At 37.1% G+C, this 10,938-nt stretch overlaps 1 protein-coding gene across 1 annotated transcript; it reads left to right on the plus strand.

Annotated features, from left to right (window-relative positions):
* The first annotated feature begins 491 nt into the window (after positions 1 to 491).
* Positions 492 to 10,444, plus strand: GMNC (geminin coiled-coil domain containing). The gene is made up of 5 exons (XM_050779272.1): positions 492 to 574; positions 2,306 to 2,480; positions 4,147 to 4,235; positions 5,566 to 5,682; positions 7,405 to 10,444. The coding sequence occupies exons 1-5, from the start codon at positions 572 to 574 to the stop codon at positions 8,023 to 8,025; spliced, it is 1,005 nt and encodes a 334-aa protein (XP_050635229.1). The 5' UTR covers positions 492 to 571; the 3' UTR covers positions 8,026 to 10,444.
* Positions 10,445 to 10,938: the final 494 nt, after the last annotated feature.

Consider the following 10,938-nt stretch of genomic DNA (forward strand, 5'->3'; position numbering starts at 1 on the left):
TAGATGGGCTTCCCTAAAGGCTCCCTTGATCCCTGTGATGCCGGTTTGGGATTTTCTTACCCTACGTCCAGACACACCCGGACCATCTTCCCGCCCGGCCCGGCTGGGCCCTGTCCCGCGCCGCGCGTGGAGCGGGAGGGAGCCCGGCCCTCGCGTAGGTACCGGCTCCGGGGTCGCCGCCAGCCTCCGCTGCCCGTCTCCCCGCCCGCGGCAAGTCCACACTGGGGCCGGGTTTGAAGCAGCACCGCCGGAGGCGGAGGGCCGGAGGTCCTGCCTTTGCCCCACGGCCGGTGGCCAGCTCGGCAGGTCCCTGGTCCCGGCGCGGTGGTCGCCCAGAGCGCGAGTGACTCTGTCCTCTGCTGGGTGACTCCTGGCTCACGTCACCAGTTTGACAGCCTCTCACCAAATCAGAGAGCGGCGCTCGCCGGGAGCTCTGGGCGTCACCGGGAGCTCCCGCAGATTAGAACTCGCCTCTCCTAGCTCCTCCCCTCAGTCTCATTTAAAGCTTCCCACTGGTTTTCCTGAAAACTTGAGTGGGCTCAGTTTCTGCAGCGCTTTCTTCCACTGCAAGATGGTAAGTGAGGAACTGGCGTTAGCTAGTCCGCTGGCAAACTTGGGTCTCTGGAAGTTAATGAGCTTTGCATTTAGAATTTATTCCACCTTGGGAGCAAGATTTCTCTGCTACCCACCAATTAAAACAGATCCTCTCTGCTGCCCTCTCTTTTCGTATCCTCTATCTGCTTTCTCTCTCTCTCTCTCTCGCCCTCTCTCCCTCTCCTCTCTCTCTCCTCTCTTCTCTCTCCCTCCCTCTGTTATTACTACTTTCCTTACTTTCTCCCCAACTTCCTCCTCCCCCTGCACTCTCTTTTCATTTCCACCTCTTCCTCTAGATTATGCATATATTTGCAAACACTTGGACATGAACTTGTCTAGGGATATTTGGGGTTTGTTTTCTTCTCAGGTATCAATTGCATAATAGCTTAGCTCTGATTTAAAAAAAAAAAAAAATCTCAGGGAAGGAGTCTGCAAACACGCTTTTATAATAAAAGAAAATTGCACTTGATAAACTTTTGGCTGAATTTCTTTGGTCTGCACTGCCCAAGCTGGACTTGCTTCAGAACTGGAATTTTTCAAAACTTAAATTACTGAGAACATTAACAAAGTGTGATTGAATCGACTTAACTTTTTTTTCTCTTTCTTCTTCTTATTTGTTTTCTCTCTGTTTACGTTAATGCCCAGAGAAGCTCTGTAGTAGTCAAAAAGAGTTTTTCCAAAGCTGGGCTCTGCTAAAATGAATGGTTTTTACCTGATTAAGCATTGACAGATAATTTAAATTTGGTGTTGTACCAATTCACCCAGGAAGGCTGCATACCTGCCCCTGCCTGGACATTTGGAAAGACTGTGTGTCTGAGGTTCAAGAAGTGGAGGGCAGGAGAGTGTTCACTGGATCAGAACACAGTGGAGAATACATGCCAGTTAGTGACAAGATAACTTTGGAGGAGCATGAGCCCTAGTGATGGGCAGAACTAGAGCTTGCTGTCTTTGCTAACAAACTTCTTTCAGTTTTGATTATATGTTTACTTGGAGTGACTTTATGCTCCTGTGCCTAGTGTTGGGAGCAAAATGTTTTAATTATCTCTGGGACAGAGATAGATAGATAGATAGATAGATAGATAGATAGATAGATAGATAGATAGATAGATAGATACATACATACATACATACATACATACATACATACATAGACTGAGCCAGCAGCATGTTAGGTCAGAGGGAAGAGAAAGGAAGGAATGAGGCAAGTATAATTCAGAAACAAAAATGAAGAGGTTAGTCTATATTATGTCATATCCATTTCAGCTTTAGCATTCTGCGTTCTTTGTCCTTCAGGAGTTTTAGAAATATAATTAAGGTATTTGCTAGAAAGAACCAAATAGTTCTTATGTTTTTGCATCATTAAGTAGAATTCCCTTTTTTTAGATCTTGGGTAGACTATTAGATGAGCTGGACGTTGCAACAGAGAATCCTTCTGGATATGTACAAATTTTACCCATTCAATGCTAGTCTGCTCTTTTCATCAAAGGGCTTAAGGGAAATTCTGGGTAAACCAAGAAACTCATTCCCTTTTAGTAATTGTAATTTGACCACCCCAAAATTAATATGGATCTATACTTAACACCTTTTCTGATTTTTTTTCTTTATATTTCACTGCATATAATTTCGGTACTTCTCCCACCCTTTCCCCCTTTTAAATCTCCATCACCCCATCTCCTGGGACCCTGCACTCCCCCCATTCTGAATTTCACAGAACACCATTCTGCCTTGCCAAGACCAGTACTTTGTAGGAGGCCAGAGCTATAATTGCCCGTATTCCACTACAACGTCAGAATCTAGTGTTGACGTTTCCACGGAGACTTGGGTCTCTTTCTGGGCTGCTGGTCTCCTGGACAACAGAGAGCTCCAACAAGCACCACAGGCACAGGGTAAGTTCTGCTCTTCTGCTTCCCTGACAGATCTGGAGCTCTTTTCCATACCCGTGGCTACAGAGCATCATGGGCTAGGACTCTAGAATAAGGGACGATATGGAAAAGTTACGTAAACCCAAGGACTCCTGATTTTTACAGTCAGAAAGCCTGCTGTTTTACACTTGCCAAATGGTGAAAATGGGATTCTTTACCTTGCCCACCGGATAGCATGTATTTCTCCCTACACTTTATAGTTCTTGGAGAGTCCTATCTCACTGTGGGAGTGTGAGTCTGGACCAAGGTTTTATAAACAACACACCAGCAGAATGTCTTTGGAATGAGGATACCAGTCGGAACACTTCTTTTGGAATTCAGAAAAGTTTCCCTGAGTTTGAGAGAAAAGCAAGGAATTCTAGCTTAATTTTTATTTCATAGAGGAAGTTCCATGGATAGTGTGTTAGAAGTGGAAAAAGGATTCCCTTTTACACACAAAAAAAGCTTCAACTTTGGAGAGAAGTATAGCATTGACATAAAATGACATATTAATTTTGATCTGTGGCATGTGAGCAATATTTATAAGTATTAAAGAAATGTCTGTGTTAAACACTCCGGTTTCTTAAATAATTCTCAGACACCCTAGAATTAAATATCCATACCATTGGTTCTGCCACATGATTCGTTTTATTTTTTAAAAAGACACAAACAAAGGAACTCAAAAAATTAAAAGCATGCTTAAATGTCACAGAGGATGTTGTTGAGTATTAACTTTCCACTACAAGCAACAGTAAAAACAAAATGCCCAAGAGTGTGAACCCAAACTACTTATGCCGTTTTATTCCTATCTCCTTACTCATCATTTCACTTTAATCAAAAATATTTCAGTATCCACAGTATAACCAGAGAAGGGCAAGAGTCAAAACTATACTAGATGAAGAAAAGAAAGTAAAAGTAAACCCGGTTAGTATGCCCATAGTTTTTTTATTGATAGATAGAGCTAACTGTCAAATATGGGGGGAAAAGCCACTCTGAAAAAAAAATTTATAAAATATACAGATTAAAATAGTTGAAACAGATAAGGTCTGGGCACAGTTTTGAGATTTTCATTAAGATCTTCAAAGAAGCAAGGTCCAAATAGTTTTAAAGTAGAAAGTGCTACCACATAAAATTCCAAATAAATACAGTCCGTTAGATTAAAACAGGCAGGCAGACAGGCAGAGAAACTAGTAGCATTACAGATTAGAATTTAATTATAGAGCCAAACAATATATTATCAAGTGCTCAAGCTTAGAAAGCAAGATAAAAACTAGAAAAACATAATGGAATTGCAATGTTATGCCGAGTTTACGGGGAGATCAGTAATATGTGCATAAATTAATGACAGACTGGACACTCTTTATTAATTTATCCAGCAGGAATACATAAATTAGGCAAGAATGTGACCCCTTCCTGCTTATAAAAATTTACGTCTTTAACTGCTATGTGATCCAGTGTATAAATATTTGTTTCTCTCAGCTTGCTTGCCTTTTCTGAAAAACTTTAAATGTCTTGTTTTCCTGTATGGCAGCAATAGCTGTTTAAGAAAAATAATTGAACCTACTAAACTTTCTGATTTGATTTGATAAGTTTCTTTATTACACAGAAACTACAAGACTATTTTCTCAGTTATCCATTTGTATTTTCACAGATTCATTCAGTGACTCAAATTTTTCTCTTCCGGACTTGTGCTCATGGGAAGAGGCTCAGCTTTCCTCTCAGCTCTACAGAAACAAGCAGGTATGTGTAAGTCAGAGCGTTGAGACTGGTCGTGTTCTGCGTGATCCGTTCCCCACCGTTAATATCTTGCTTCTTTTCCCTTTTGAAATTCATGCTGACTCAGTTTAGAACTAAAGTGACTGTGTGTCCACAGAGAGATCAAAGTTAGATGATCAATGTCAGAGAAAAGAAAAACCACCAAGACACTCTAGAAAGGCCTGCAGTCAAGCTCCCACTTTACACATTTTAGCCGTATGACCTTGAATCCTTTGCCTTTTCCTCATTTATGGAATTGTAATCCTTGTGCTGCCTATCTCAGAGGGAATTTGAAAAGATCAAATGATATAATGAGTGTGACAGTATTTTTAAACCATAACATCGCTAATACTTGGAGAAGAGATAATGATTATAAAATATTTTCCTAAGATTGCTTTTTTCATGTTCTGTTAGTTTTGCCCCTGAAGGGTAATTTAATCTCGTGGACATACAGACAGATCAATCTGAGGCTGAAAGAAGCCAACCCACCTCTGTTTTTATTTTTTATTTATTTAAACATGCAAGGGAGGAGTCCAGCAAAATCTTGCTAATACTTGGAGAAGAGAATGATTATAAAATATTTTCCTAAGATTGCTTTTTTCATGTTGTGTTAGTTTTGCCCCGAAGGGTAATTTAATCTAGTGGACATAGAGATAGATCTATCTGAGGCTAAAAGAAGCCGACCCACCTCTGTTTTTATTTATTTATTTAAACCTGCAAGGTAGGAGTCCAGCAAAATCTTCCTAAACATCATTTTTGATATTTAATTTAATCTAGTGGACATACAGACAGATCAATCTGAGGCTGAAAGAAGCCAACCCACCTCTGTTATTTATTTATTTATTTAAACATGCAAGGCATCATTTTCTATATTTAATTTAATCTTGTGGACATACAGACAGGGCAATTTGAGGCTGAAAAAAGCCGACCCACCTCTATATTTATTTATTTATTTATTTATTTATTTGAAAGTGCAAGGAAGGAGTCCAGCCACATCTTCCTAAACATCATTTTCTGTATTTAAACAGTTGCCTGCGGCTCATTTTCCTTCATATCTACCTGATTCCCTTGTGATTACAAGTTTAAAAGTATTATAATCTCTCCAAACACTTTGCAATGAATGAGAATTCAGAGCACAAAGCTGAACAACTGGGCGTTAGGGGAACGTAGATTTAATTTAGGCCTCTCAGGATGAGGGCTCCCCGTGCTCGTGCTCACACAACAAACACTAGTCAAGTCAAGGAGCAGTGGCATTACTATAAGGTTACAGAGTCAGTACAGTGGAGCAGCCTTCACCACTGTCTGCTTTTTGTAGCTGCAAGATACCCTGGTGCAGAAGGAAGAAGAACTCGCTAGGTTACATGAAGAGAATAATCACCTCAGACAATACCTGAATTCTGCTTTGGTTAAATGTCTTGAAGAAAAGGCCAAGGTATGTGTGTATCTACTTTATAAGAACAAAGCAGTGATTTGAGAAAGGAAATGATTTATGTCAAACTCCTTGATTAAACAGGGTATCTTGATATGCATTTATGAGATAGATGATTTTTCTTAAGGAAATATGGCTGTTTCACAATAATTTTTATCTATCATTTCTCTGAAGTACCTCAGGTGTCAGTCATATATTACAAAAGAAGTTGCTTAAAAATCAAATGCTAGTCGGGGGTGGGGGTTGCTTAGACAATCAGGGTTAATCAAAAGGCAGAATTAGATGGATGGAATACTGGTATGGGAAGCAGATCTAAAAGACACTCAGTTCTTTTAATAATCTGTTTGACTTTAGGCAAATCATTCTTACTTAGATCCTCACTTCACTTCATCTGTAATGGATGGTCTAAAAGGTCCTTTAAAAATTCTGCTAGATCTAAAATGCTGTGAATATTGCCGGAGTCCAAATCTCTTGATTTGGCATTTACAGATTACATTAGGCGTATACAATTACCTTATCATTTAATTCACATTTTTTTCTCCACTTTTAAAATGAGCTATTTCTAACTCAAGGATAAATAACTTGCCTATAGTCTTTTTCTGTTCATGCTCAGTTCTTTGCCTTTCAATTTTTTATTATCTATTTGCCATTATGTTATCATTAATGCTTTCATCATCAATCTCTTCTGTACTTCTAGACAAGCTACATTATTTGATATTATTTGGTGTAAATTGATGATGCTTCTTGCTACTGTTACTAAATAGAGCAGTTCGGAGAACAGAAGACACTAGATTTGATTTCTTTACAATTCAGTTGCCTTTGTTAAAAAGAGAATACATCTTGGTTATTTGCCTGGGCTCCTGACTCCAGCCACCATTCCATAAAAGGACACTTATTATATTATTAAGTGATAATAACTAGGCAGTTTGATCTGTCGCTCTTAATAATTTGCCAAGATTTAGAATAATTTAATATCTCAGAAGTGCTTTGAAAGTTAATGAAATAAGAAGAAGCAGTGTTGTATAGTGTTTAATCAGAGGATCTGTCTAGATTGGGGTGACTTAGGTTTATGTCCAAGCTAAATCATTCTCAGCAAGCCATTAATATGTCTGTGCCTTAGTTTCCTCATTAATGAAGATTTTAATAACATCTATATCCAATGAGATAATACATATAATCAGTGATTTATAAATTATCGTCAGTGATAGTTTATTTGTAAATGATAAATATATTATTTATAAATAATATTATTTATAAATAAATATAAATATTATTCATATAAATTTATATTTACTTGTATAAATTTATAAATAATATAAATAGATATAAATATAATTTATAATATTTATAAATAAATATAAATGTTATTTATAGTATTTATAAATAAATATAAATGTTATTTATAGTATTTATTTTAAAAATGATTGTTTATTTATAAATGATAGCTTAATAAGTGAAAGTGCTATTATTGTTATAATAATAACTTGCCTGTGCTGAAATCTTAAAAATACCATCTGGTCCTTTCAACATTTAAGAAAACTGAGCAAAAAATATGATTTAGAGTTTATAGGCAGTAATTTGTCATCACAGATTTTACTTTACCAACAAGCTAATCCAATCCATCTTACTTGTGTGTGAAGAGAAACTTAATCATTTTTTTCGAAATAATTTAGTTAACTAGTAAATATATGAAAAAAGTATAACTTTCAAATATCACTTCCCTAGAAATTGCTCTCATCTGATGAGTTCTCCAAAGCATGTGGAAAATTCAGGAAGGGGAAGAGAAAATCCAAAGAACAAAGATACTCTCCTGCTGAGATTCCCCATCCCAAAAACGCCAAAAGAAACCTCTCTAGTGAATTTGCTAACTGTGAAGGACAAGTTGGGCCCCCTGTGGATCCCTGGGTCCTTCAAACACTTGGGTTAAAAGACCTTGACACTATCGATGACACCTTACCAGCTAACTACAGTGCCCTCGCATCTCGTCCCAGAAGAGTCGCCAGCACATTTTCCCAATTTCCGGATGATGCAGTTGATTATAAAAATGTCCCCAGAGAGGATATGCCAACTGACTATAGAGGTGACACAACAACCCCCTTGCACAGCACTGCCACTCATGGAGAAGATTTCCACAGCCTTTCTCAACTTTCAAATCCCCCAGTGGGGCTGAATACTCTTCCTTACTATACTGCTAATGTGTCACCCAACAAGACAGAGATGGCATTTTCCACATCCCTGAGCCCTCATTGTAATGTGAAAACTCATTCCTTCCACCAGGGACAAGCCTTTGTGCGTCGAGATGAGGAGGGAGGCTGGAAGTTTACCTGGGTCCCTAAGCAGTCTTAGTGACCCCTCTTTTTTATCACAAAGCACTGCCATGAACTGTTTACAAAGACCTCTCTTGCACTTGAATTTGACTATGTGGAATACAGAAGCTATTGCTTAGACGGTCTCCTGCCACTTTAAATGTCACTCTCAATTACCACCTAAATCTGCAGGGAATGGCTTCCAAGAATCCATAATGAAACATGTCCGCGCTTCTTTCACCTAAATTTGACTTGTTTACACACCAATACCTGCTATTGACATCCTCCCTTTGCCCTATACTTGAAGAGGTATTTTCCATTTGCTTCTATATTCCTTTAAGACCTAGATACATTTTTCCAATTATAACCAGTTTAACAGATTTTCCTCTTTTAAGTAGTTGAAATATTCACAGCCCTTTTACTTTTCTCCCTTTGTCATTTCTGAAAACTGCCTTTAGAATGAGCCCTATTTTTGCTTCAAGTACTTACTACTGCATGTTCAAATAGCTGAGGGTGGGGTAGAACAAGTGTCTTTGCCCATCACCACTACTACTGAAGACATGATATGGATGTGTGTACTGTTATGTTCATGGCAGTTCAAAAAGTTCAGTGCCCCATGGTGGCATTGACAAAGTCTCTTAAAACAACTGTAACTTCACTAACAATCAATATCACAGATAAACTTTAAAATTACAAAGAATTTAAATTAGTTTTAAATGCCTCATGATGTATCAGCTTCTATATGTGCCCAGCATTGTTTCTTTAACCAACATGACTCCAAGAAGAACATTTTGAGGGACTGTGGTAACAAATCTAGTCATCGTCTGCGACTACCCAGATGCTGACAAACTCTTATTGCTGAAAATAGACTAACCTAGCTCAGCCATTGTCTCATTCATTCATTCATTCACATATTTATTTTTTCATTGATTAGTCCACCCAAGATATCTGTAGAATACCTAATGCCTACTTTGTACCAGGCACTATGCTGTGTGATAGTGATAAAATATAAGCAATTTAGGCACTGTGACCACCATCATGAGACTTAGACCTACTCATCAGTTATGACTTTGAGAAAACGACTTCCCTTTTGTGAAGGTTCAGTTCCCCAGCTGTGGAATACAGAAGTTGGACTAGATAATCACTAATATTCTATGAATTGAGGCTAGGTCCTATCAGATTTACTCCAACATGGCAATTTCAGGTCATTGAAGAAACTAAAGAGAAGTCTTTGGATAGGCACTGCGAATATTATGTAGGGTAAATTTTATGTACAATTAATAAAATTCAAAAATATAAGTCGTTTGAAGTTAACATTGGAAATCATTGCTCTGATCACAGTACTCTTTTTCTAGAGCCCATTTTGCAGTTAACTCAGTCTAACTATGTGAGAATAATTTGCATCTAAAAATAGATACATGTTAATTTTTAAATAAGTGTGGATAGATTGAATATAAATATTGCTATCAAGGACTTCATATTTCTAAATTTGAAACCATATATTTTTAGTGCTTGTGCTAGTTTTCTTCTTTCCCATCTCTCAAGACCCCTATCATTCCCAGAGTAATTTACACATCCTGTGTGTGCACCTATGTTTTTTAGACAAACTTCAATTAATGATGAAATCCTTCATGTTGAAACCTGTTTTCATTTTTCTCTTTTCCACATCTCAATAAGTCATCTTGCACAATCAATATCTCATAGGTCAAGTGTGTTGGTTAGGAGTCTTTGTAACAAAGACCTGCTTTTCATTGTTGTTGCTGTTTGCTTGTTGCTTTATTTTGGTGATGTAAGCAAAAGTCTGTTATAAAATTTTGTTACCACCCACTTTTAAAAATAATTTATGAAGAAAATCCAATATAGTAATTAATATTATTCTCTGGAGTACTTTAATAAGTAGAACACATTCCATTTTCTAAAAAATAAAATAAAATAAATAACTGTGCCTTTTGCATTCTGGTGTCTGTGCCCCTGGTTGGTGAAATTTGTCTCTTTTTAGAATAAGAGATTTAAGAATTGGAATTACTGTACTTTAGTACACTAGGAATTGAGAAAGTAATATAACTAATTTTGAAAGTCTGATAATCAAGCTGTAAAAGGAAATGTATCAGTTAACAAATATTTATTTTGCATTCCTTGCGTGCCTTATCATGTGTTAAGTACCATGAGGATACACCCAGGCTTAGCACAATGCATTTGGTTTATAAAACAAAACCACACAAAATGTCATAGCTTTTGATAGCTTTTAAGTGAAACTTAATTTTGGCCCAGTTTAAAGATATTACAGAACATTTGGGATAAAATGTGATGTTTTCCTGGCTTATATCATGGATGATATTATGGAAGACAATTACCAAATGTTTTTGAAATCATGTCTTTAAATATTTAATATCCGTTTAAATTATGTATAGAAAATCATTTTGTTCATGTTTGAAAATTAAAAATTTCTTTCACCTGAGTGTATGTTTTACTTGTATGGCTTCACCATGTCTCTCTAGTAAACCGCAGTTCATATTTTAAGCGATAGTGGGAAATAAAAATGAAGTCTTTTGTGATTGTGATAACTATTTATATATTATGCTTAACATTCCCTAATAGTAGATTTTCTTCTCCTGGTTTGTAACCATAATCCTGTGTATTTGCATTTCTTTGTATGATATCTATGGTCAGACTAATGTCTTCAGCATTTAGGGCTTAATGGTTCTTTGCCTTCTCTAGGGTACATTAATGAGGCTTTCAAATGTTAAGTGGCTTAGAGTCCAGTGCCTGCTGGATACACTACTCTCTTAACTAGCCACACATAAAAATTAGAATCCAGTATTGATTTTTTAAATTTGTTAAATTTTCCAATGTCCTCTGACCATCTGAAAGATAAATCATACTTGTATCTCACTAGTATCTGGGAAAAAAAAGGATGTTGTTAAACGTCAGCTATGAAGGTGATGTTAAAAAA

This window comes from Macaca thibetana, chromosome 2 (assembly GCF_024542745.1).
Source record: "Macaca thibetana thibetana isolate TM-01 chromosome 2, ASM2454274v1, whole genome shotgun sequence".
Taxonomy (NCBI): domain Eukaryota; kingdom Metazoa; phylum Chordata; class Mammalia; order Primates; family Cercopithecidae; genus Macaca; species Macaca thibetana.